We start from the raw sequence: 25648 nt of genomic DNA on the forward strand, positions 1-25648 counted from the left end.
ATAAAAATTATAAAATAAAACCTTAAAAAATAAAAGTTCATTTTTCGATAAAAATACATACAAAATTATAAAAATATTTATAAACAAATATCTATTTTTCTCATTTTCTAACATGACATTTATTTATTAAAATATTTTATAAATAAAACAATTTAAGAGAAAAAAAAACCATGAAGAAGACTTGAGTCATCGTTTCTCTTATTTTTTTCAACATTAATGACAATCATTTTTAGATTATATATTAAACTCTAGCTTGAGGTTGAAAATGGTAAAAATTGATGTCTTTAGGTTGTTGCCCAAAACGAGTTTGTTGCATTTGAGGTTGTGTTTGAGGGTGGGTATAATTGGGAATATATAGGTGAGGATGAGGTCTTGAAGACCTAGTAGAGGGAAGATCATGCCAATAGCTCCACAACTGATTCTTAGTTTAATGGCATGACAGTGGAGGATGTAGAAATCGAGGAGTTTGGAGTAAGTTAATTGATGCTGGTGATTGTGACGAAGGCGGTACTTAACACTTGACAAATTTGGCAAAAACTAATAAATAAGGCGTGACCTATAATAAATAGATTATTATTTTTAAAATAAAACTAAAAAAAGAAATCTTGAATTTGATTCAAGTCTTTTTTGGGCTTTTAAAAAATATTTTATTCATAAAATCATTATTTTAAGAAATAAATTTCATGTCAGAAAAAGAGAAGATTGGGTATTCATTTATTTATAATTTTGTGTGTATTTTTATCGAAAAATGAACTTTTAAATAATTTTTATCTTTAAATTTTAAGAATCAAGACTAAATTAAAAATGTGTAAATTTGAAGGTTGAATTTATTGAATTCCTTAAAATTAGAACAAAATTATAAAATCTGTATATTTATTATAAAAACCCAACTTTCATTTTTTTCAAAGAAATAATGTTGAAAGTAAGTGAGACTATAGAGCTGAATGATTGATAGGGTCTAGTCCACTGCCACCCTTGATGCTCTTATATAATTAAAAGATGCTGTTACATGATATCTTAATGTTGGTGCTTTTGCTATAAAGATGATTGCACCAGCAAATACACAAATTTTACACTACTTGGATAATATTCTTTGTATATACATTGCACAGCAGCTGTTCTGGAACTTCAAACCAGGACCAAGTAATGGTTATTAGACCTCAACTTTCATATGGGATACTCGATTTGACCCCGCATTAATACAATAATCAGTCTACCATGAACGACTTATTATATAATTATGTGTGAGATTATGACTTTTTCTTACCCTGGAAGTTTTCTCATTGTAACCCCATTCCTGGCTAAGGTTTTGTGAAAATGAAATTAGCTAAGGGGAAGTTGATTGGAGGTAAATGGGTGTTGAAGTTGGGGCCATATTGCAGTATCCATTGGCTGCACTGAGCATTGGGTCATTGTCCCATTAGAAACATTGCTATGCAGTGCAAGGTTTTGCTGCTGCTGCCCAAAAATGGCTGATGCCCAGGAATCTATTGTGGATATTGGATGTGCAAAATTGTTGTTTGATTGAAATATCTGAAAAAAGAAAAAGGAAATTTAAAGAACTGAAACATTGTTCTTTAGAGAAATGAAATAAATATATAATTGTTGACATTAAAGCTTAGACTTACATCCTCGGACATGACACTATCCAGCTTAAAATCCAGTCTGCTATTAACTGAAGCTAGCTTCATTGAGAGGAACTTTTCATGGAAAAAAAATTCTCATAACCATTAGTCATGAAAATTTATCTAAAGAAAATTTTTTGATCACTATATATGTTCATCAATATTAATCTACCTCAACTTGTCTCTGCAATGATTGAACGTATTTTATAATTTCATCCAGCATAACTGCTTTTCCAATGACCTGCAATTAGAGGGTTTGATCAGTAAATTCTCACTTATCACAATAAAGGCATTTCCAAATTACCTTGTTGCAACCAGGAACAAGATCTTGCAGAAGCTTCATTCTTTCACTAATTTTCTCTCTACGGACCTGATCAAGTGACAAATTTATATAGCCTTTGTTAAATGCAAGAAAAACCCAGTTGGTCATGCTTGAATTCAGAACAGTATATATATGATTCTCACTCTTTCAGCTAAACTGTGGCTGTCAGTGGCTTCACCCCTTCTTGCTCTAACATGAATATAGTCCTTGGGAGGTTCTAGAGGCTTAGTATTGGTATTAGTGTTGCTCCGTTTTTCATTTGATTCTTGGTTTCTTTCAGACCCCTGGAAATGGATATAATTTTAGTGTCTTAAATGTTGAAATAAATTTTCTAGAGTTGCAATTTTGAGACCTTAAAGTCTATTGTACCTTTGCAGCAATTGTTGGTGAAGCTGAAGTTTCCACTGTTTTTGTTCTTTTCCTTGAATTCCAATATTTTGAAGCTTCCAAATCAGCATTGGGATTCAGTAATGATTCATTTTGAGAAGTGACAGACTTTGATCGACCCTGCAATGGAGAAATGTTGTTGTTGTTCCCTTGAAAACCACCAACTTGGGATGGCATTGAACTCAGGGGGAGGTGGAAGTGTAGACCATAATAATCAGTTGGTTGTTCACAATGTTGGGAGCAATTCAGCTCGGTTGCATGAATGTCCATGGCGGAAGATAGGTAGTAGGAAGCTGATAGGGAGGGTTCAAGGTGGAATGGTGGTGCATTGAGGGAAAACTGGTTGTCCATGGAAGAAGGAAAGGTTATTAGGTGAATGTGAAAATCCAGATGAAGAAAGGGGCAATTTGAAAAAAAGAGTGATAAATAGTTTGATAGTTGAGCTTTGGATTCTTTATGTTTGGGAAAGAGAAAAGAGGTGAACTGTGAATGGAAATGAATGTGCTGTATTTGTGAGATCAAAATGATTACATTACTTTTTTATATATAGAGAAGAGAAAGAAGAAGATTGGTTAGGTAACGAAATGCTAAGGAGAAATAAATAAAGAAAAAGGACGAGGGAAAAAAAAAAAGGTTAGGATCATTTGACTTTTAATACCAAACCTCAAACCCTAAATCTTGAACTATGAACCCCTGAACCCTAAGGGCACGTTTGGTTCGCTGTATTGGATTAGAGGTGTAATAGCAAATCAACTGTTTGGTTGAATGTAATGGAATAGAGGCGTAATAGTAATCTTGTGTTTGGTTGAATGGAATAGAGATGTAATAGCATAATGGAAAAAACTAAAATGACTAGAATACCCTTAGCATAAATTTGTTTTGGTAAATGATTATTGTTATTGTTATTTAAATTTTAATAATATTATTATTATCAATAATAAATAATTTAATCATATTTAAACATAATTATTATTAAATATATTTTAATTAAAATATTTAATTTAATAAAATTCTTAATAATTAGCGAAATTTGTTTTGGTAAATTATTATTGTTATTGTTATTTAAATTTTAATAAGATTATTAATATCAATAATAAATAATTTAATCATATTTAAACATAATTATTATTAAATATATTTTAATTAAAATATATAATTTAATAAAATTCTTAATAATTAATATTCTTATATGAATTTACTTAAATCATAATATATGATCTTGAAAAATATAAATTAACATAATTATTATTAAATATATTATAATTAAAATATATAATTTAATAAAATTCTTAATAATTAATATTCTTATATGAATTTACTCAAATCATAATATATGATACTATAAAAGAAAATTTGAAATAATTAATATTAAATATATTTTAATTAAAATATATGATTTAATAAAATTTAAAATAATTATAACTAATAAATTATATTTTATGAATTTGTATAATTTAAAATAATTATTATTACATATAATTTAATAATAATATATAATTTCATAAAATTCTTAATAATAAATTTTCTTATATGAATTTATACAATTTAAAATAATTAATATTAAAAATAACTAAAAAGCACGTCCCGATGAGTTTGGATAAATGATTGTCTAGATGCACTTGAATCAATAAATTCATTCTTGATGTAAAAACCTTTTTTATATTAATTTATATAATTTAAAATTTCAAAATACTAATAATATAAATAACCACTTATTAAAAAATACATATAGAATGGATCTAGATAAATAGGTGTCCAAATTCAATTGTATCTAGATAATATTCAAATAATAAACATAAAACAGAATGGAATGAAGAGGGCAGACAGTAAAAATTTTGCCATGAAAGTATGACTGCAGATGCCTGCTAAATAGAATGCATGTCTTACAAGATCCACCTTGTTTCTCAAATGATTGGATAAATTTTTCTCACACAATTATTTTCTTATCATTACAGCCTAATCTTTCCAACCCAGATCACCGCACAAGAGAAAAGGGGTTAAAACAATAGAAACGGTTCAGAAATTCTAGTCGAGACCAAAAGCTTGGCCATTAAATTCACAAAGATGTCAATAGCCCCAGTATTCATTCCGGATCTCATCATCGAATTTCTTTTTAAGCTCTGGATGTTTCTCAAAGTACTCGTCTGCGGTCATGGTGCTGATCTTTTGCTGTTCATAAAAAAAGATAAAAAATTCAGCAATTGTGATTTGGAACACAACAACACACATTTCGGCATTGTTTTATTTATTACCTTAAGTTCTTGAACCTCGGCAATTTCTTTCTCCAATCGCTCAGACTCTTTTAAGGATTTCTCCTCTGCCTCTTTCAATTCTACAAGCTATAACCACAAATAAATAGCACATCATTCGAGGAAAAAACTTGGAGACAGGGTAAAAGAGAGTCAATTATCCTGTTGATTCTCACCAATGCATCAAATTTTGGTTTGTATTGAGGAGTGACGGTGTCAACAAACTTGGGGATCTCTACACCTGCAATGGAAGAGTATATAACATTTGTAACGGTGAATCCTCAAAACTCCATCCAAACCTTATAACAAGCATGATAAATATGATTCTGCATTGCTAGAAATTGCGCACAAGTGAGAATTGAGTAGCTAGATGTCTATATTTTCTTCATTCTACTTTGAACATAAGTATAGGAGTATCTCAAGTTTTGGTGTCCAGAAGAATCTGATCACATAATAGCATTATTGAAATGAAACATCTACGACATTAATCTGAAATTGTTAAATGCTAATAGCATTCAACAAGTGAATTGCACACAAATAAGAATTGTATTTGCAAACAAAATAGCAGCCAATTTAAACAATGTCCTCATTGGCAATTGATTTCCATTTAACTTTCAGTGAAGTATGGGGCATGGAACTGATCTAGGAAAGATCAAGGAGATCTGGAGCTAGAAAATGATTGATAATTGTGTTACGCAAACTCGAGTGCAAGTGTCTGATCAGGCTAAATGTCCAAAATGGGTATGTTTAACTTTTTTCCAAGAATTTGTAGGGTCCTTGAAGGGTCATATCCCCATATCTATGGTCTAGATATAGGTCAGGCATTGATATTTCCGTAAAAAACAGTCAGAGAAATATAAAGCAATAGCAATAAAATCCATACTTTACTAATACCCCTTTCAAAACCCCAAAAACTGAGAGTGAAGAAAGGAAAGAGCTAGCTACTTAAGGTGACCATATCAGCATCCAACTAAGTAATAGTTCCCTTGTACCATAGAGATGATCTTCAAAGTAACAAATTCAGGAAGTGGCACCGCATGAAGAACACAAACATGTGGAAGCCAAACAATTTATGATTTTACAGACCTGCAACTGATCTAAGCATAACCATATATAGGATGACTGGAAAATTGGATAGAGAGTAGGCCAAATATGATAACTATCAAATTAACTTACTCTCATATGCCTCTTTGTACATATCTACCAGGCGAGAGCCAATTCCTTTTCTATAGTACTCCCAGTCAATGGGTTCAGGTTCCTGCTTAAGAAATCGGATTATTAACAAGATAGGACTAAAACCTTGAACAAAACTAAAATTTCCTTAAAAATGAAAAAAAAAAGTTCCAAAATCAAACCTTGAACAAAAAAATTCAACCTTATTGAAAATTTATTTCAATATAAAATATTAAAATCATCATTAAAAAACTAAAACCCTAAGATCTAATCAACGGATTAACCCAACAAATCTATGAAAAAAATCAATAAAAATGCTAAAAAGGAGCTAGGGATTAGAGAGAATATAAGAAAAAGACCTGGCTGAATTTGGTTTGTAAAGTAGAGTTAACTTCATCAAAAGTGCGACGAAGAGTAGCAAACTCTTTGCGAGCCTCATTGGAGACCAAAAGCTTAGCCATCCCTTCCCAATCAATGTTCTTTGATGCTTTGAACGCGACATCGACGACTTTCTTCCCCGGTCCGCTCATTTTTCCCGCACTTTCTCGCTTCCCAAACGCGAGACAGTGGAGATTTGGTTCGAAGAAAACTGCTGTTGATGTTGGGAGGGAGGGGGTGGGGTGGAGCAGCAGATTTTGGCTGGGGAGGGTAAAACAGAAACGATTAGCTAATCCTTACTTTTGAAACGGAATGGCTAATCGTTGTTGAAGCAGAGAAAATGGGGAATACATCCGTGTTGTGATATGCATGTAATAGGCAATACATCAAACCAAACACGGGATTAAGTGGGGATTAGTGGGGCCCACGGATTAGGGATGTATTGGCTAATCCAATACACCCAACCAAACACGCTCTAAGTTTAAGGTTCAATGTTTAGGGTTTAAGATTTAGTGTGTGAGGTTTAGGGTTTTGTGTTTATGATTCATGTTTTAGGGTTTAAGTTTCAAGGTTCAAGTTCAGGTTTGGGGTTTAGGATTCAAGAGTCAAGGTTCAGAGTTGAGTTTGAGATTTATGGTTCAAGGTTCAGAGCAAAAAAAAAATCAGAATTACTTGTTAGTGACATGAAAAAAATTGCTGAAATGTCATTAAATAATTGGAAAGGGATTGTGGATGATGTGGTGGAAAGAGTCCATGAAATAATTGCTTCTATTAAGTCACGATCCAATTAATCTATTCACTATTAAATAGTTCAAATTAATTTTATAATATTAAAAGGAATTAAATAAAGTCAAATTAGAATAGGATTAATATTTATTGTTTTAAAATGATATGATTTTTTTTCATTTACCATCCAATTCCAAATTGAATATTTCGTCAACAAAATCATAAAAAGATAAAGGAAAGTGTAAATTTTAAAGAAACTAAATGAATATTTTTTCCATTTTGTAATTTTGCAACGGAATATAAAAATGCAGATGTGGCGAGTTCAGTCAATTTCTCGTTAATGAGATAATGGTTGAATAACTATTTTGAGAAATTATTCTAACGGCAGTGACTAAATTAATAAAAAATTAGAATAACCCAAATAAAAATAATTTAGTCAATGATTCATGTCGTTCCTATTTTGATTGCTCTAAATTTAATCCAATTAACGGTACACATCGTACCAATTTAATCACTAACTACGTACTTATATAACCATTGACTAAATTAAATTTTGATGACATGGAATTAATTCTTTATTGAAATATGATATGATTTTAAAATGAATTAACTAAAAAGTAAATTGAAAGAAAAAATTCCTGTGAGTATCTAAATCATGAATCGAAGGAAAGCGCTTCTATTCTTTAATTCGGTACCTAAACTATGAAAGTTTGGATGGTTATTGCAGGATTCATTTTTAAAAGAAAGATAAATTTATGGAGTAGAAGATAATGAGTGTTGTTGATGAAGAAGATGGAGTTTGGTATTTTTATTATTATTTAATTTTAGTTAAAAATAAAGCTTTGGTGTAATTATTCTTTAATCCCTTCAAATTGTTTGTATAAAAAAGTTATGTGACCAATTGTGCCATGGGTGACCTTTTAATTGTAAGCATGCCATGCCATATCAATGAATTTTTCACTATTTTTTAATTCAATACCACAAATGTATTCCGCGCATGCAATCTAAAAACTCAGGCAGGCCCTTATTTGAGCATATTTGAAAGTTTCAGACCTGTATTTGAGCATTTTGAAACGTTAGAATCTTACGTGAGCAATCCCTAAAAGATTAAACCTTATTTGTCCATACCCATCATTGAACTTGATGTTTTTCTCCAAAATTTCTCAAAAATTAATCAGATTTCGTACTTGGACAAATAATGTAACCTAACCTTTGAACATATTTAGTATTTGTGAGAATTTTTATTTTTTTGGGACTTGATAATTTTTGGGGGGACCTTAACTTGATGAATAAATGAAAATGTATGAGAAATAAATTCAATTGAAAAGGGAAAATTCCATGGCTGACCCGGCACATAGATTTGCTTAAATATTTGGTTATTCGTCTCTTTCTTTGAACACACTTGCGTTTTTCCTTTTGGATTTAAATGAAGCATCAAGTGTTTGCCAACCCTTGTGATCTCTCATTTATGATCACTTTATACTATAAATAACAATAAATTTGCATTCTTCATCTAAAAATCTAAGTGTTACGTGAATGCTACATTATTGCTATAGTATCTAATCTCATCGTCATCGTTGTTTTCACACTAACCGCAGGTAAATGCATCGTCTATCCAAATCCACCCTAAATAGGATTATATAAAACTTATTAATTCAGTTGTTAAGATGTATACTGCCTTGTAACTTGATACAATATTTATTCTTTCTATACAAAAATTATTCTTATCTTTTCAATCATAAAAACAGTTGATGTCTTGGTTCGTGGTTTAAATATTCACGCATGCATATTTCACAATTAATTATCTATACAACTTTCAGCTACATACTCTTTCTATTAATCGAGGTGTTCTCTCTGTGAATCTATAGGAGTAGGACTCTTCGCAAAGTCAGGAGACAAAACCCGAATCTGAGGCAATATCTTCAATTGTTAGTTTATAAATATATTTATAAAAAAATTTACATATAGATATATGATGCTTTGATTAAAATGGTAACATTAAAATGTAGTACTTAAAAAAATACATTAAAAGATACATTTGTTAGTTTGTAAAATGATTTTTTTTGCCGAAATTTTTGTAAATTAATTATTTTTTTATATTCAATTAATAGGTATTCATGCAGGATGCGTGAAATAATAAAGGTGGTCAAAATTCAACTACTACTACTCCATTAAATGGTGGTCTTGTGGCATGGCTGACCAGGCAACTCCCACAGTCCTATCACATTCAACTGCTATCTCTACTTCCAACTTTTTTGTTTCCGATTATTTTGCCAACACTTTATAAATTAATTATATCCCTCTAGCCTACTATATGCACCATCCACAAAAAGGTGGTCAGCTCAAGTTAATGTCTTTACTGCATATATTTAGAGGGCCAAACCCAGATTTATTACCAAAAAAAGAAGAAGAAGAGGGGGAGAGGGGATGCAGTCAGCAGCTTTCGAAGATAAAATGTGTACAAATTAAGGGAGAAAATGATATAAATCATTAAAATGTGAAATGAAAAACCTTAATCACTGCGAATGTTATTTGTTTTTCTTTTTTATGGTGAAGGATAAGTTCTATCAACATAACAAAGATTTTGGTCTCAACATCAATAAAATATTATGACACGTTGACAATTGGCTATGCCACAACTCAAGCACGAGATATTTGGAATGATTGCAAGCACATAATATGATAAGGAAATTGGTCTTGGATGGTCCAAAGCGACGAGCAAAAATCAGCAAAAGAATCGAGCATTTACCAAACTAGAGAGGACGATAATATAATCATCCCTACAATCATCTGTAAAACTACTATTAAATGCATAAACAAGACTAAAAAACGTGTTACTTCTAAAACTAAGGACTTATTAAATAATGGAAAAACAAACAAAAAATAACATATAAAACTTAAGACAACACGAGTCTAAATCGACAAGTAAAATCATTTATTATTCTAAAATACTCTCAAGACAAAAACTAATTAAAAAGTTGACGAGAAGTCACCAACTTTCCAAAAAAACTAGTGCGAATGCTATTTGCTTTTTTAAGTTTGGTGTGGCTGATCCATATTTGCTTTAAAGCAATGGGAATTGGGAGGGCAAGATCCCAAAATTGACCAAAATATATTCCTAACGCACGCCACGCATTGCGGGATAAGAAGTTCCCCTGATCGGATCTCAGCTTTCCTTCTTGGGCTTCGAGTTGGGTCAATACTTAAATATAATAATTATAGTTTAGGGTTTCATAGCCCAGTTTTGATGAAGCACTAAATTTGGGTCAAGATTAACAACAAGCTTAATAATAATAATAACTAGGAACAGCAGTCACCAATGGGCCTTAATGGATTTTTAGAACGAAGTTAGAGACGTAATTATCCAAATAGGGAAGATTACATGATCACATCCTCTACAGTCTACATTTGGATTTCAACACCTTCACGTAATGCCCCCACCCTCATATATAACGACCCATTAAAACAAAACCTATTAAACCCACCCATTTTCATGGATGAAGTGATTGTGTAATTATTTGTTAGGTTCTGCGTTGGATCGAATTGGATTAAAAAAATTTTGAGTTAATCGAGTTCATAAGTTCTATTTTATTATTCTAATTCAATTTAAATTTTTTTCGAATTGAGTCAAGTGAAATGATATTCAAGTTGAGTCGAATCAAGTGAAATTGTTCGAGTTAAATTAAAAATTTAAATATATCAAATAAAAATGACATTACAAATATAACTAATTTCATGTTAGAGCACTTAAATTTGAAACCATATATATTTGAAAAAAATTCAAAGAAATTTTTTTAAAAAGATACTTGAGTATGATAATTTTGAATCGTTAATTAGGTTTGAAAGTATTATTTTAGAAAAATTTAAAATTTTAATTTTTAAATTTTTTAGAATTTTAAAAATATAAATTTTGATTTTTTTATAAATATTTTGAATTTTAAAATTTATTTTGAATTTTGAAAATTATTTTAATTGATTTTGTAATTTTGTTGTGTGAGAGACCAATTTACTTATTTTCAAAGTTAACAAGGACCAAAAGGGTATTTACACTAATTTGTTATTCGAATTGTGAAATTCAACTCGACTCAAACTCAAAATTCAAATCGAGTTATTCGAGTTAACTCGAATAATAACTTGAATAATACGAATAACTCAAATAACTCGATTCGATTAACTCGAAAATGTAAAAAAAATGATTTTTTCTAATCAAATCGAGTTTTGCTCACCCCTAGTATTTATGCAGCTAGCAACAGGGATGAACAAAACTCGGTTAGATTCGAAAAAATTAGAAAAAAAAATTGAATTTCTAGTTAATCGAATCGAGCTATTTGATTTTTCCGAGTCAACTCGAATAAGTAATTCGAGTTTGAGTCAAATTGAATTTTACAATTCGAATAACAATACCCCTTTGATCCTGTTAGTTTTGAAAATGAACAAATTGATCTCGACAAAAATTACAAAAAAGTTCAAAATAATTATAAAAATCCAAAATTTATAATTTTAAAAATTTAAAAATCTAAAGAATATATAAAGTTAAAAGTTTAAAATTTTCTAAAATAATAATGTTGGGACTTATTAATTAACTATTCAAGTTTATTATACTAAAGTATCTTATTTTTTTCTTATTTTGCTTTTTAAAATTCAAATATCTACAGTTTCAAATTAGTTATATTGTAATAAGATTTTAATTTGACATGTTTAATTTTTAAATTTAACTCGAACAATTTCACTTAACTCGATTTGAAAAAATTCAAATCAATTAGAATAATAAAATAAAAATCACCAACTCAATTAACACAATTCTTTTACTCAATTCGATTAAACATTAGAACTCCCAAAGCTCCATTCTTTTTCTCTCATCACACAAACAAACACCACAATCTTAGGGGAAAGATGAGTTGAAAACTAACGCACACATATAGGGGACTATATTCTCTTCACAAGTTTGTATATGAGTGGCGCAATGATAGTTGTCCCTGCCTGATGGGGCTTAGGGTTATGAACACATGGAAATTGTTGCATCCCATTCAGAAAGCTAAACTCCAAACTTCATTTTATCCACTAAACTCATGCCATCCATCCATCTCAATAAAGCTATAAAACAAGCAACACTATGTATCTTTGTCCTCAATTCAAGGCAAACAAAAGATTCCCATCACTCACATGTCTTGGACTTCAAATTGAAACCTCCAAACAATGACACCTTTTACCCTATTACCCGCGTGTTGGATTTACAAGTTAAAAGATTTAAGTAAATTAAGACTAAATTGACGCCATATATAAAATCGAGGGTTAAAGTTGTTATTATGTCAATTTTAAGAGTGTGCTTGGTTGAGTGAAAAAAGTGAAAGGATAGGAGAAAAGAGTGGAAATGTAGAAAGAAAATAAATTCTGAGTGTGCTTAGTTAGAAGAAAAGTGAAAGGAAAGACGATTATTTTTCATCCTGATGTATACAAAAAATACTTTTTTCAAATTGGAATGATGAAAGGAGAAAAAATAAGAGAGACGTACATGTTAGTTGAAAACTATGCATTTTTCAAATGTTTTATTTCCTTTCATTTCGTTTTTCAACTCTACCAAGTAATGGAGAGAAAGAAAACTACTTTTTTCTTTTCGTTTTTTCATCTTTTCTAATTTCTATCGAGCACACATATGAAAAGACAAATTATATTCTCCATCATTCTAGTTTTCTACCCCTTCAAATTTTCATCGTTCCAATTTTCTTTCCCCTCAACCAAGCAAAGCCTAAAAGCTACCACTATTAACCTATTGGTGATCCAAAAAAGACAAAAATAAATAGTTGAGTGATTATTTTGTAATTTTTCATATAGTTGGATGATCAAAAAAGAAATTTACTTGTAATTGAATGACTACTACTATAGTTTACCCAAAATTTAATGTCCCTTAAATAAAATTTTGGATCCAAATCTTATAGACATGAAAAACTACGTTGAGAATTTGTTGAAAGTGATAACTATAAACCCCAAATATAAACTATGAAACGGACATGTAAAATGCCAAAAAAGTTAATAATATTGGGAATGCTTATTTTGTTTTAAAAGTCTAATTCCACTTAACATAAAAATTTGATGAGAATACTCTTTACCTGCACAATAATTATATTTGAAAATAGGCAATTAAAAATCGTTCTAAAAAGCATGTAATCGTTAAACGATAATATATATATATTCTTTGAACTACCCATAGACTCTTTCTAACTCATAAATAAGAAGATGATGTACTTTAACGTACTCGAACCTACGTTTTTTTGTATCTGCAACAAAACTAATGGCAATCAAGTTAAACGATAATTATTTGAGGATGACTTTACTTTCATTCTTCTGTCACATGATGTATCATTAATTTCAAAGATACTCTCTAGTACATGATCCCATAAAAACTATATATTAAAAGACTGTTTAATGATTCAAACACCTAATCATTAACTTATATTAAATGTGATCCATTCAGAAATAAATCATTTATTTGGATCTAATTTATTCCAATTATTTTTTTGATGTTAATCAAGCAACTGTGTTTCCATTATTTTAATAAACATTGCCTAATTCCCTTGTACCATTTTTACAGCATTTAATTAAGAATCTCAACTTTACATGACTATGAAGAAATACAAAAAATGTGAGAGATTTGGGGCTTAATTGTATCAAGCCACATGTCTTTTCTCCTTAAACTTAATGGGATTTGACTTTCATCTTCACTGCTCCCCAAGATTCTTCCACCTAATTTTTTTTTTGTTTTCTATTTAAATTTTTAATAAATTAATATTTAGTCATATTAGTGAGATGATTAAGCTTCTCGATCCACTCAGAAAATGGAAGGGTTTAAGTAAAAATATAAATTTGAAAAATAGGTTTGGGCAAAAAATAAGACTCGCTTTCGAGTAAACTTTTTTGACCCAAGCTCGACCTGAATTTGTAAAAAAAAAATGATGTTGTTTTCCTATGATTTTAATGTTATTTCATTGTTATATTGCTACTATTTTATTGTTATTATTTAGATATTGTATAACTCTTGCTTTATTGTTAATTTTGCTACTATTTTAGAGATATTTGCTTGTTAAGTTGCACTTATTTTATAAATTTATTTTTAATTTATTGAAAAATATTTATTTTAATGTTTTTAGTGTGTTTAATGTTTTATATATTTTAAATTTATTTTTATATAAAAAATAATCTAAAACAAATTAAATATGGGTGGACCAAACTAGACTGGACTTGAACAAAATTTTAAATCTATTTTTCGGACCGAGCCGAACCCGAACCTATGAAACGAGTTTGAAATTTTGTTACAACATGACCCGACTATGATCACATCTAGAGATGACATTTATATAATAAAACGTGATTAATACATAATTTTAACTTAATAGTAGTAATGTGTTAAAACCAACGCGTATTGAGTTCTATGTTAGCAAAACTCTAATTTAATTACCATTTTATTTTATTTTCATTTAAATAAATTTATATTTAATAGAATATTAGTCTATTAATCCTAGAAATACATTTTTAGCAATGCAGATGGTCCTTCCTTGGGATTTGAGGAGACCCTAAACCCTAAATCAGCCGCGATTTCTGTTGAGAAAACTATGGATCTTGACTTTGACCCAAAGTCCTATAAGTAATTGGTTGGGTCTACCTACTATTGGTGTTCTCCAGTTCAGCTTATACTTCCCTCAACCCCTCGCCATAATTTCTTACCTGGTCTGACATGTACCGCCATCTCTTGCTACTGTGTGCCACGTGTTATACCTTTCATTTCATCTACTTGTACTAGACTGATGTGAACTTCTGCCACGCTTCCAACCAAACCATTAAAATTTTAGGTTTTAAATTTTATTGAGCAGGATCGGGTTTAGGTCAAATCGATATAAAATTTTAAATTTATTTTTTAAATTTTAACTCGATCTGATTTGAAAATAGAGCTAAAATTTTGTCTAAGTTTAACTCGAATTAAAAATGTTAAATCTTGGCACGCATCGATTGTATGAAATTTGTTTAAACTACCTTTTTATATCAAAATAAATTTTAAAAAATATAATAAATCAAATGCACTAAAAACATTAAAAATATATTTGTATTTAAATAAGACTGATATAATTTTAACTTAGTAAGTAATATAATAACGAAATGACAAAAAAATAATAAACAAAATAGAAAGTTCAGGTTGGATCAAGTTCGAGCCAAGAAAAATTCTACCAAGGCCTAGCTCGTTTAGAAAACAAGCATTATTTTTTATTTAAACCTATTTTTGAAGTTTATATTTTTATCTAAACCCTCTTACATTTTAGGCAGGCCTAAAATACAGGTGACTCGCCCCATAATTAAAAAGGAAAAATATTTTAAAAAAATTAAAAAGAAATTATAAATTATTATTGGAATTATTTTACTTTATATTAAAAAAATTTAAATGATATTTATTTAATAAAAATATAAGGCAAGCGTGTTGCCAGCTGTATGCATGTTGGAGCATGTGGGTCCTTCATGCATTATGGAGTACATAATTTGTCTAAAAATTAATTTGGTTCCACACGTGGTATATTTTATACTATACACATCTTAAATGTCCAAAACCATGTTTTCTTTAGGACCAAATCGGTTACAATGTAATTGTTCTTACATGTTCAACAATTTTCAAAATTAGGATGGCTAAACATTCCATGAATCAAGTTCAAATAAAGAAAAAATAAATTAGAAAGAGGTGTCTATATTAAATTTCTCAAATTTTGATTTTAAATAAAATACTGAGCCTCGCATGTCATAAGCTATTCGAGATCAATTAAAAAAAATTGAATTTGATTCAATATTTATTGAGTTGAACTTGAGTAACTTTGAACTGACATCGTAATACTTGATTCGAATGACTTGCAAACTTAATTAAACTTTTGAGTTTAGTATAATTTGTACTACGCGTTGTAATAAACGTCGATAATGACGATAGAATGATTGCAAAGCAACAAGAAAAAGGAAAAAAAAAATAAGAACAGATAGATTTTACGTATAAACCTTTTCAAAAAAAAAACTAAGTGCAGAGGAGAAGAAATTCACTAATGTTGAAAAACGAATAACACAATAAAAGTTTCGAGTATATCTATTTAAGGGTCGAAAAACCTTGTTCTAATCAAAGTCAAATAGAAGAAGTATGGATCTATACGGACTCAACTTATGACGTATGGTCCGTTTTGTGCTTAACGGGAATATATAGTGGGATTCGAGTCATACAATCTCTAACACTATAACATTACATTTTTACCCTTATTATATAGGAAGGGCTTAAGTAGGAATGGATTCAAGCTTGAATACCAAGGAGCTTAATCGAGTTCAATTTTGTGTACGAAATTTGATAAATGAACTTGATTGAGCTAAAGCTATAGTAATCCGATTAAGTTTTGAATCACGCTCGGGTTTATAAATTAATATTCTATCAAGCTCGAATGAGTATTGAGCCTTAAATTTTGAGTTGAGCTTAAACTTGCCATTATTCGAATAGAGATTGAATTGGTTACATCCCTGGTCATATTTTTAAAAAACTAAGAAGTTGGTCCATAATTTCTTGGTAAACACAATGAACTTAAACTATAGGTTATTGCTAATTTATTATATAAATTATAGAAAAGTTCATTCTTTTTACTAATTTTTCATATAAATTATAAAATTGTTAATTCTCGTTTTAAATATATAAATATAGAAATATGAAAAATAACATAAATACATATATACAAAAGCACCATTAAATATATTTAAGAAATTAAAATTAAAGAATAAAAACACGTGTTTAATTTTTGTTAATTCAATAAAATCGTAATAAAATTGAGGAGACAATCAAATAGAAATTTATGTAATAATTTTGAAGGGAAAAATAGAAGTAAAATATCCCGCGAAATAAAACCAGAGTCTTACGTGGCGAAATCCGAATTAAACGCAAAGGTGGACAGAAACGCATTGAAGCGGCGAAGAAACCTCCCACACTGCTAAGGAAAAAAGTTAAAAATGAAAATAAAAAGATAAAACAATTATTAATAGAAAACAAAATAAATAAATAAATAAATAAAAATGGAGTGCGGTGAGCAGTAATAGGAAGAAGAAGATAGCAGGAAAGTATTAAATTGTCGTTTGTTTTTTTCCTTTTTAATAAAATATCCGCAGTTCAGAATAGAGAAAAATGAAACAGAGTATCCTCATTCTCTGTTCTTTTCTCCATTGATAAATTTGTTTAACGTCTTTGATTCCTTTTTGATTGGGTGGGATGGCGAAAACGGGGGTGTTGAGTTCGGATCCAACGGTGAGAGCGAAGGCAGTGGAACTGAAGAAAGAATTGCAGAGACTGGTTAGGACTATCGTCGACGACGATGATTACAGCATCCATGCCATCGATCGAGCTAAAGATGCTCTTTGTGCTTTGAGAGGCCTTATTATGTTCAATAAACGATCCTCGCCGGCCACCTTTAAGTTACGTGAAGCGGTGCCCTGTCCTGAAGAGTTCAAATGTCCTCTTTCTAAACAGCTTATGAGAGATCCTGTTATTTTAGCTTCTGGTCAGGTAATGAATGACCTTTTCTTTTGGATTGGTTTCTTCAAGATTGAAAGGAAAAGAAAGCGATGCTTTGAGATTTCATTTTTGGGTCTTTTCTTGATGAAGGTGGTTAGTTTGTTTCACTGTTTGGTGATAAGAAAATGTGGGTGCATGAAAATGATTTTTAGGTTGACATTCTTTGTATATTTTTCTTGTCTGCATTTCCGGTTACAATAAGAACTTCATCGCCACTTACGCGTGATTCAGATTAATTAGCTGAATTTGAAGATTTAGAAATACTACTATCTGAAGATTTCAATTCCTTTTTTTCTCAATACATATTTACTGTACAATATTTCAATATGGCGAATGTTATTGCTCGATCTTTCTGTTTTAGAGACTTGAATTCTGGGAATGCATGAATTTGCTTGTATAATATACTGAGGATTCAAGTTCACCACTTGGATTGTTTGTTCTAGTTTATGTTAAAAATGGATTTATTGACTCTTTGTGGAGCTTGGTTCTTGATTTGGTTTCATTTGGATTTGCAGACATATGACAGACCCTTTATCCAGAAATGGCTGAATGCGGGCAATAGGACTTGCCCTAGAACCCAACAAGTTCTTTCTCACACGATTCTCACTCCCAATCACCTGATCAGGGAGATGATATCGCAGTGGTGTAAGAGTCAGGGGATAGAACTGCCGAACCCTGTACAGTGTGGTAGGGAGGAGGGCATCACGGAAGCAGAGTGTGATCGTTTCTTTTCTTTGCTCGACAAGTTGTCCGCTGCAGTGCCTGAACAGAAGGAAGCAGCAAAGGAGCTTCGTTTGTTGACAAAAAAGGTGCCTTCATTCCGAGCTCTTTTCGGTGAATCCATTGATGCCATTACTCAACTGCTCACCCCGCTCACTAGATGCAACTCTCAGAGTGGTGTTCACCCTGATCTCCAGGAAGATGTGATTACGACACTCTTGAACCTTTCGATCCATGACAGCAATAAGAAGCTTGTTGCTGAAACACCAATGGTTGTTCCCCTTCTTATGGAAGCACTGAGATCTGGAACTATTGAAACAAGGAGCAATGCAGCTGCGACCCTTTTCACTCTATCGGCACTTGATTCTAACAAGGTTCTTATTGGTAAATCTGGTGTCTTAAAACCTCTCATTGACCTTCTAGACGAGGGTCATCCGTTGACAATGAAAGATGTTGCTTCTGCAATATTTAACCTATGCATTATCCATGAGAATAAGGCAAGAGCTGTGAGGGATGGTGCAGTAAGGGTCATTTTAAAAAAGATTGTGGATGGTGTGCATGTAGATGAATTATTGGCTATCCTTGCAATGCTTTCGACCCATCAAAGGGCTATTGAGGAAATGGGGGAGCTTGGAGCAGTTCCTTGCTTGCTTCGTATTGTCAGGGAGAGCAATTGTGAACGGAATAAGGAAAATTGCATCGCAATCCTGCACACCGTCTGTCTTAATGATCGAACCAAGTGGAAGGCACTAAAGGAAGAAGAAATTAGCTACGGAACAATATCTAAGCTTGCTCAAGATGGAACTTCGAGATCCAAGAGAAAGGCTAATGGAATTCTCGAAAGACTAAGAAGGGCTATTAATATTACTCATACTGCATGAAGATATCACTCGATGCAATATCGCCAAGTGCATCATCTGTAAATTCTGTTTCCAACACCCTGTCACCACTTCCGCGTATCAGCAATCTGATCTTGTAAATTATTGTCCCTCATCAGAGTTTTAATCTCTGGTTTAACGGTTAGCTGCCGCTGTTAATAAAAACGTTGGGAGCTTATGTTTATGAGATGTTCTCTTTGTTTCATCCAATAACTTGTAAGTTGTTTTCCTTTGCATCCACACACACCTGTTCTTATTTGAATACCAATCATGCATTAGATTCTTTTTTCTTCTTTTTTTTTTGTGTAGATCCAACAGTTTGTACACAATTCACATGGCCATTTTTAGCAGCTTCTTGAATTTTACTTGCCATATATAAACTTGAACCCTTTTTTCTACACTAGTTGCATGATATCTCATCCTTCATTCTTGGATTTATGGCAGAAAGATTTAATCTTCTAACTTGTGCATTGTCCTTAGTGTTGTCCATAACCAATTCATCGTATGACGACGTAGATACTTTGAAATTTTGTTGCATTAGTACATGTTGGCTCTATCACTCGGAGAAATGAATGGTTCCTAGATATGGAAGGGGACGAATGTGTCCATATTGAATGGTTTGTTGATTTCTGGTGTTGTGGTCCAACCAATTGGCAGCCTCCCAAAGTCTTCAATGTAACAGTTACCGCCCTAAATAGAGTGATGCAGAAGCCTAGTTCCTTCTTGTTCTCGTCTCCTTAACCTCCTTGGTTGAAACTGGGTTTATGATAGTGACTTGTATCCATCATTTTCATAAATGTATTATTTCATTGCAGTACCTGAAAATCCTGAAATGTTGGTGCCCAAAATTTTGAAGATAATGGTAAAAGTACAGAGAGAGGTCGTTAATGGGTCTACCATGTGCCTTGCCAACTGCATTGGTCGATACTTGCTCCTAGCCTTACAAACTGAAACGCGCATGCTTTGTCTGCCCGCAGCTCTCATACCCTTTATCCTCTACACAGGATCCGATTGGTGATTGCTGTTTCTACCAATAAAATATATCAAATTCCGAGGTTTTGGGTTGAGAAACTTTGGAATTTCATGTTAAAATCTCACTATGTATGGGTTTGAGTTGAGTTTAAGTGAATTAATGTTGTTTGTAGTTATTTGGATGAATGATGATGATGAATCATTGTTGTTGATGTGATACACAATAATTGGTTCATGTGCTGGCTTTTCTCATTGCAAATTCCAAAGCATTTGCGAAAGACATGAATATAAATAAGAAACAAAATCATGTGTATTGAAGTGACCTTACTGATAAGAAAGCAAAGAAAAGGAGTGAATTAGGTAGGATTGCAGATCCACACATAAATGCAAATTCCTAAATTTCCCTTTTCTATTTTTGAACTTCCTCTGGGTTCTCTAGGAAAAAGCCTTCTATGGCTTTTACTCCAATTTATCCCCCCCCAAAATTCTGAATTTTATCTTTCTACTTTATAAAAATTAGGAAATTAGTTCTATTGTGAGTACACACATCAAATTGTAATTAATTAATTAATTAATGTAGATACACTAATTCTTTAACTTTTATAAAATACATCGATAAAATTTACAATTTAACCTGATCTTCTTTCTTTTTTGAAAGCCGATCTTAGGTGACGTTTGGTATGATGGAAAGTAGTCACTTTCTTGGAAATTTAATCAATTGAATGTCAATTTTTATTTACTTAGAATTTAACCTTCCTATGAAATGGCAATATGATTTCCATGATAAAATGTGGAAAGAAAACTTTCCCCTGTAGATTGGAAAGTTAAAATAATATTGATGCAAAATTAACCCTATTTTATATTGATTCATGGTATTGGTTTGTCAATAAACATAAAAAAAAAAAAAAGAAAGAGAGAGAAGCTATTGCCCGCTTCCTTTATCCTAACTCTTACTATTTGATTTTCTCTATTACTCGATAGATTCTTCGCAAATATTATATATACATTCTTCTTAAATTTATTCCAAAATACACAGTTTTTTATGTGTTTTATTAAGACAAATTTGCTTTCAATTAACATTATAAAATAAAAAATAATTAAAATTTATTATTAACTATTTAATCCAAATATTTTTTAAGAATAAAGTTTATTATAAAAATTAAATACAAGAATATTATCTTTTATTTTATAAGCATAAGTTCGTAAATTACCATTACATTCTTAGGAGAGTACTTAGTGAACCAAACGTGCAACTTTCCTAGAATTTTAATCAATACATTCTAATATATACCAAGCGCTGTAAAGTAACTTTCTCAACAATCACATTCTATCGGAATTATAACATGGGAAAGCACCAAACGTTACCTTATAGGCATGAAACAATAGTTTGATTTGGCCAAAATCTATGGTCTTCATTAGCCGGCATAGATGGCTAAATCAACAATCAGGAGTATTAATATTTATGTATGTTTTAGTATATGGGTTAGCAATAAACTAATTCAGTTGGTAATATTTAGTCACACTTATGACTTATTTTTAGCAAAGAGAAGGAAAATTTTTCGTTTATTTTTACAATAATTTTTACTCATTTTAAGTTTAAATTTGTACTAACTTATTCCTTATATATTTATTACACTAATAATCAAACGAGGCATAACTTAATTATCTATTCTTTATCTCATATAAAAGCCATCAAATATCAATTTTCAACACTTTTTAATATTAAATATTTTAATTTAATAAAATAAACTTAAACAATTAATATTTGTATATTTGTTGCATCTAAATAGTAGAATTTTTTTTATTGTTTGCATATAAATTATGGAATTGTTGATTTTACGTCATTGATTTAACGAATATGTTTAGCAGTGTTACCTAATTGAATTAACTTTTAGTTTTCATAAAATATAAAGACTACATTAGAATAAATTAAAATAAACGGACCAACTTATCAATTTTAGTAAAGTAGAGGATGCATTTGAGAGTCAGAATTATACAAATTCAAGTTCAAAAGAATTTATGCACATTAAATAGAGATTAAAATGTCAAAAATAACAACAACCACACTGAATACTAGACTTTTTCAAACTTGGACAAAAGTAGGAGAATTAAAAAAATGAGTTTAAGAGAAAAAATTAAGTCGATTAATATATAGGTCGAGCTTGAGCTTCAACCTTCAAGGTTCGAGCTTGGCTCGTTTTATATTTTTATGATTTTTTTTTCTTATGTATAAATATACTTAAACTCACGTTTTCTTCTTGATTGTTGCAACAATAATAACGCCAAACTAGATCTGCTCATGGGTCGGGCCACTCGGTCCAGCTTGAAATGTGGGAGGGTTTGGGCAAAAATATAGACTCGAAAAATGGGCTTGGACAAAAAAATAAGACCCGTTTAAAAAATGGGCCGGGCCTCGAGTAAGACATTTTTTGCTCGGGCCTGGCCCGGCCCGAATTCACTAAAAGATAAAAAAATATGCTTTTTTAAAATATTATTTTCTTATTGTTTTCTCCCTATTTTGCAATCATTTTACTATTATGTTGCTACTATTTTGTTGTTGTTGTTTGGATATTGTATAAAACTTATTTATTGTTAATTTTGTTATTATTTTAAAGACATTTATTAATTTTGCTATTATTTTAGAGGCATTTGCTTGTTAAGTTGCGTCTATTTTAGTGTTATTTAAGTATACATATTTTTTAAAATTTATTTTCAATTTGTTGGGAAATATTTTATTTTGATGTATTTAGTATTTTTGATGTATTATATATTTTTTAAAATAATATAAAAAATAATATGGGTGGGCCGGGTTGTGCCCGAGTTTTAGTATTTTTATTCAGGTCGGGCTTGGCTAAAATTTTAAGCCCATTTTTTGGGCCGAGCCCGAACCTAACAAACGAGCTTGAATTTTTAGTTGGACCCGACCCGACCCGGCCCATGCACACCTCTACGCCAAACGAACTAAAATTTAATCATCTAAATATATAATTTATATAATACTACGTAAACATCAAATAGCAGACAACACGAAAACATTAAATAGTTGAGAAACAGCCAGACAGGAAATTGACGCACAAAATAATTTGAGACAAGGAGTTAATTGAAACAAAAAAAAAATTCAAAAACATTAATGATTTCGATTTTTAAACTAGTTTTTCTTTAATTTTTTAATTTTTTTAGCTACGTGGTAAGTTATGATTCGGGACTAATAGTTAGGGTAAAATAGATAACGGTTTAATAATTTAGATACCGATTCTGATAAAGAAAAATTTAAATACTAATTAAAGAAGTTTAAGTACCATTTTATGGTTGAAGGTATTGCAGAAGAGAGATGGATATTGTTATTGATGTGGGGAATCATTATTATAATAGTGATGGGTTATTTTCAATGACAACCCATTATACCAATCAGAATCAGGATAAGGCCAAACTTCACCATCTATGCATTTTCTTTCTTTTTTTAATTGAATGTGCAAATTCAATAATGGAATTTTAAATTTATTAATTGTTAAAAAAATTACCCAAAATTTATATCTTTAATTGGAGCTGCAACATGCAAATATGTAGATGTTAATGATGTATTAGGAAATAGCAAAATAAATAAAAAAATTTCTGCTACTAGTTTCGTACTTTGTGAAAATTATGGATTTAATCTCTATATTTTAATTTGTTCTTTTTAATCTTTGTACTTTTTAAAATTTTCAAATTTCAATTATCACCGTAGAATAATTGTTGAATTCATTAAGTTCTATTTCTACAATATGATACGGTAAGCATATTATTATATCTGTACTGTTGTGTCAACTTTTTGTTTTTACAAATTGCTTGCTAATAACTATCATTTGCGTGAAGACTGGAATTTTAAAATTCGAAAAGTATACGAACTTAGAACAATCCACCTGATGAATATAGACTAGTTATTGAATTTAACCAAACGAATTTAACTATTACTATTTGGGTCAAAACTAAAATTTGGTAAACTACCAAAATAGTCACTTTTGTTTGCCTTAGGTTACATTTTAGTCACTTATGTTTGAAATGTTACGTTTTAGTCGCTTACGTTATCGTGTTGTAACATTTTAGTCACTAAATCATTAATTGCCATTAACAGTGTAACCAGAGGTGAATCTAGGAGGGCTGGCATGGGCCCTGCCCCCCCCCCCCAAAATGCAAAAAATACTATTTAGGCCCTCTAAATTTTTTAAAACTATAAATTAGTGAAGATAAAATTACACTTTGACCCCCTTAAAATTATAAATATTTGATTTAATCATTTAAAAACGATAAAGATATATAATATAAAAAATTAAATTACCGTTACATCGTTACACCGTTAACGACTTAGTACTAAAATGTTACAATACAATAATGTAAGTGACTAAAACGTAACATTTTAAACATATGTGACTAAAATATAACCAGAGGTAAATAAAATTCATCAAATTTAAAAAATAAAAATTAAATTAATTAAATTAAAATACAGAAAGTAATAGTAGAACTTAAGCGAGTTGGAAGTGAAAAGAGGCTAGATGAGCATGGCATTCACATTTGGTGGGCAAATGATTGCTTAGGTTGGATGGAGCTTTACCACAGCCATAAATGAATGGGTAGACTAGAGTGGGTGGGTGGATAATTGAGTCTACTTAGACCTACCGCCTATAAATGGCCCAAATCCATAATTGGTACTTGGACCAAGTCTTGCTGATTTTCCTTGTTGAAGGTTCTGCCTTCGGCCATCCATACATTACTGAAATAGTCGCCATCGCCGCCCTTTTGGGTCAAAATGAATTTGATTCGTCACTTTGCTGTTAAACTCCGTTACCTCCCTAATAATAACCTTTTGTGGCAGTTTAAATAGATTTTAAATGCCAACTTAGATATCTAACTGGGATGAGAATAGTTTTTATAGTTAAAATGAAAAAGAAAATAAAAAGAAAAATGAGGAGAATGATTTTTTTTTTCCCGTTGAAGGTGTAATTAACTTAAAATTTTTAATTAATTAAAAACTTATTCTTGTCCCGATTGGACATCTAAGTTGGCATTTAAAACCCATTTGGACTGCCACGTAGGATTGTCGTAAGGGAGGTAACGGAGTTTAACAGCAGAGTGACTACTTCATAACAAAACGATAACGTAAGTGACTAAATGTAATCTGAGGCAAACAAAAGTGACTATTTTTATAGTTTACCCTAAAAATAATTACTGATATGGTATATATGTGAATTGCTATGTCAATAAAGTTAACAAACGTTAACTTTTTCATCCGTTTTGAAGTGTTTTTACAGACAATACAAGTTTAAAAATTAAAAGAGACGAAATATTAAACGAGAAGTCATTTTAACTTTTCCTTTTGTAAAATTAAACGACCAAATAAATTATTATAACATTGTTTTAATAACATTTACTAAATTATAGTTAGATTAGATCCATAGGAACCACATGGATCAGTGATAATAGACTTACTCTACCACATTTTAATTGCCTAAAACCTTGATAGGTGATGCCTTCTTGTCCTGCTCATTTGTACCTTCCTTACTTTGCTTCCACAAAGACGGTTCATGTCATTTTAATCTTTTTTTGTTTACATTTTTAAAACATTTTAAAAATTTTATATTTAATGATATTTAAAATACAATAAAAAATCAAAAGTT

The 25648-nt window shown here is 30.5% G+C and overlaps 3 protein-coding genes across 4 annotated transcripts; 1 reads left to right on the top strand and 2 right to left on the bottom strand.

Moving 5' to 3' along the window:
• Positions 1 to 941: 941 nt before the first annotated feature.
• LOC105804328 (transcription factor bHLH62) lies at positions 942 to 2860 on the bottom strand. The gene is made up of 6 exons (XM_012636894.2): positions 2317 to 2860; positions 2091 to 2231; positions 1930 to 1995; positions 1798 to 1866; positions 1629 to 1700; positions 942 to 1533 (listed from the first exon to the last, which is right to left on the bottom strand). The coding sequence occupies exons 1-6, from the start codon at positions 2683 to 2685 to the stop codon at positions 1324 to 1326; spliced, it is 927 nt and encodes a 308-aa protein (XP_012492348.1). The 5' UTR covers positions 2686 to 2860; the 3' UTR covers positions 942 to 1323.
• Positions 2861 to 4140: 1280 nt separating this feature from the next.
• On the bottom strand, positions 4141 to 6286 carry LOC105804319 (ATP synthase subunit d, mitochondrial). 2 transcript variants are annotated; one of them, XM_052634021.1, is made up of 5 exons: positions 6116 to 6286; positions 5760 to 5841; positions 4760 to 4824; positions 4587 to 4673; positions 4141 to 4497 (listed from the first exon to the last, which is right to left on the bottom strand). In XM_052634021.1, exons 1-5 carry the CDS (start codon positions 6284 to 6286, stop codon positions 4402 to 4404), a joined length of 501 nt encoding a protein of 166 aa, XP_052489981.1. In that variant the 3' UTR covers positions 4141 to 4401. The 2 variants fall into 2 exon arrangements, with proteins under 2 accessions (XP_052489981.1, XP_012492338.1); XM_012636884.2 differs by having other exon boundaries at positions 4141 to 4503.
• A 10633-nt stretch (positions 6287 to 16919) lies between these two features.
• On the top strand, positions 16920 to 19314 carry LOC105804299 (U-box domain-containing protein 9). Its single transcript, XM_012636857.2, has 2 exons — positions 16920 to 17418; positions 17943 to 19314. The coding sequence occupies exons 1-2, from the start codon at positions 17125 to 17127 to the stop codon at positions 19026 to 19028; spliced, it is 1380 nt and encodes a 459-aa protein (XP_012492311.2). The 5' UTR covers positions 16920 to 17124; the 3' UTR covers positions 19029 to 19314.
• The last annotated feature ends 6334 nt before the right edge of the window (positions 19315 to 25648 follow it).

Source organism: Gossypium raimondii, chromosome 7 (assembly GCF_025698545.1).
Source record: "Gossypium raimondii isolate GPD5lz chromosome 7, ASM2569854v1, whole genome shotgun sequence".
Taxonomy (NCBI): domain Eukaryota; kingdom Viridiplantae; phylum Streptophyta; class Magnoliopsida; order Malvales; family Malvaceae; genus Gossypium; species Gossypium raimondii.

Excerpts from the sequence above, each read along its gene's own strand:
- LOC105804328 (XM_012636894.2), bottom strand. The coding sequence starts at position 2,685 with ATGGACAACCAGTTTTCCCTCAATGCACCACCATTCCACCTTGAACCC. Across the intron at positions 2,232-2,316 it reads CACCAACAATTGCTGCAAAG|GGGTCTGAAAGAAACCAAGA; the intron begins GTACAATAGACT and ends ATCCATTTCCAG. Across the intron at positions 1,996-2,090 it reads GCCACAGTTTAGCTGAAAGA|GTCCGTAGAGAGAAAATTAG; the intron begins GTGAGAATCATA and ends TCACTTGATCAG.
- LOC105804319 (XM_012636884.2), bottom strand. The coding sequence starts at position 6,286 with ATGAGCGGACCGGGGAAGAAAGTCGTCGATGTCGCGTTCAAAGCATCA. Across the intron at positions 5,842-6,115 it reads TACAAACCAAATTCAGCCAG|GAACCTGAACCCATTGACTG; the intron begins GTCTTTTTCTTA and ends TTTCTTAAGCAG. Across the intron at positions 4,825-5,759 it reads GTACAAAGAGGCATATGAGA|GTGTAGAGATCCCCAAGTTT; the intron begins GTAAGTTAATTT and ends CTTCCATTGCAG.
- LOC105804299 (XM_012636857.2), top strand. The coding sequence starts at position 17,125 with ATGGCGAAAACGGGGGTGTTGAGTTCGGATCCAACGGTGAGAGCGAAG. Across the intron at positions 17,419-17,942 it reads TTATTTTAGCTTCTGGTCAG|ACATATGACAGACCCTTTAT; the intron begins GTAATGAATGAC and ends TTGGATTTGCAG.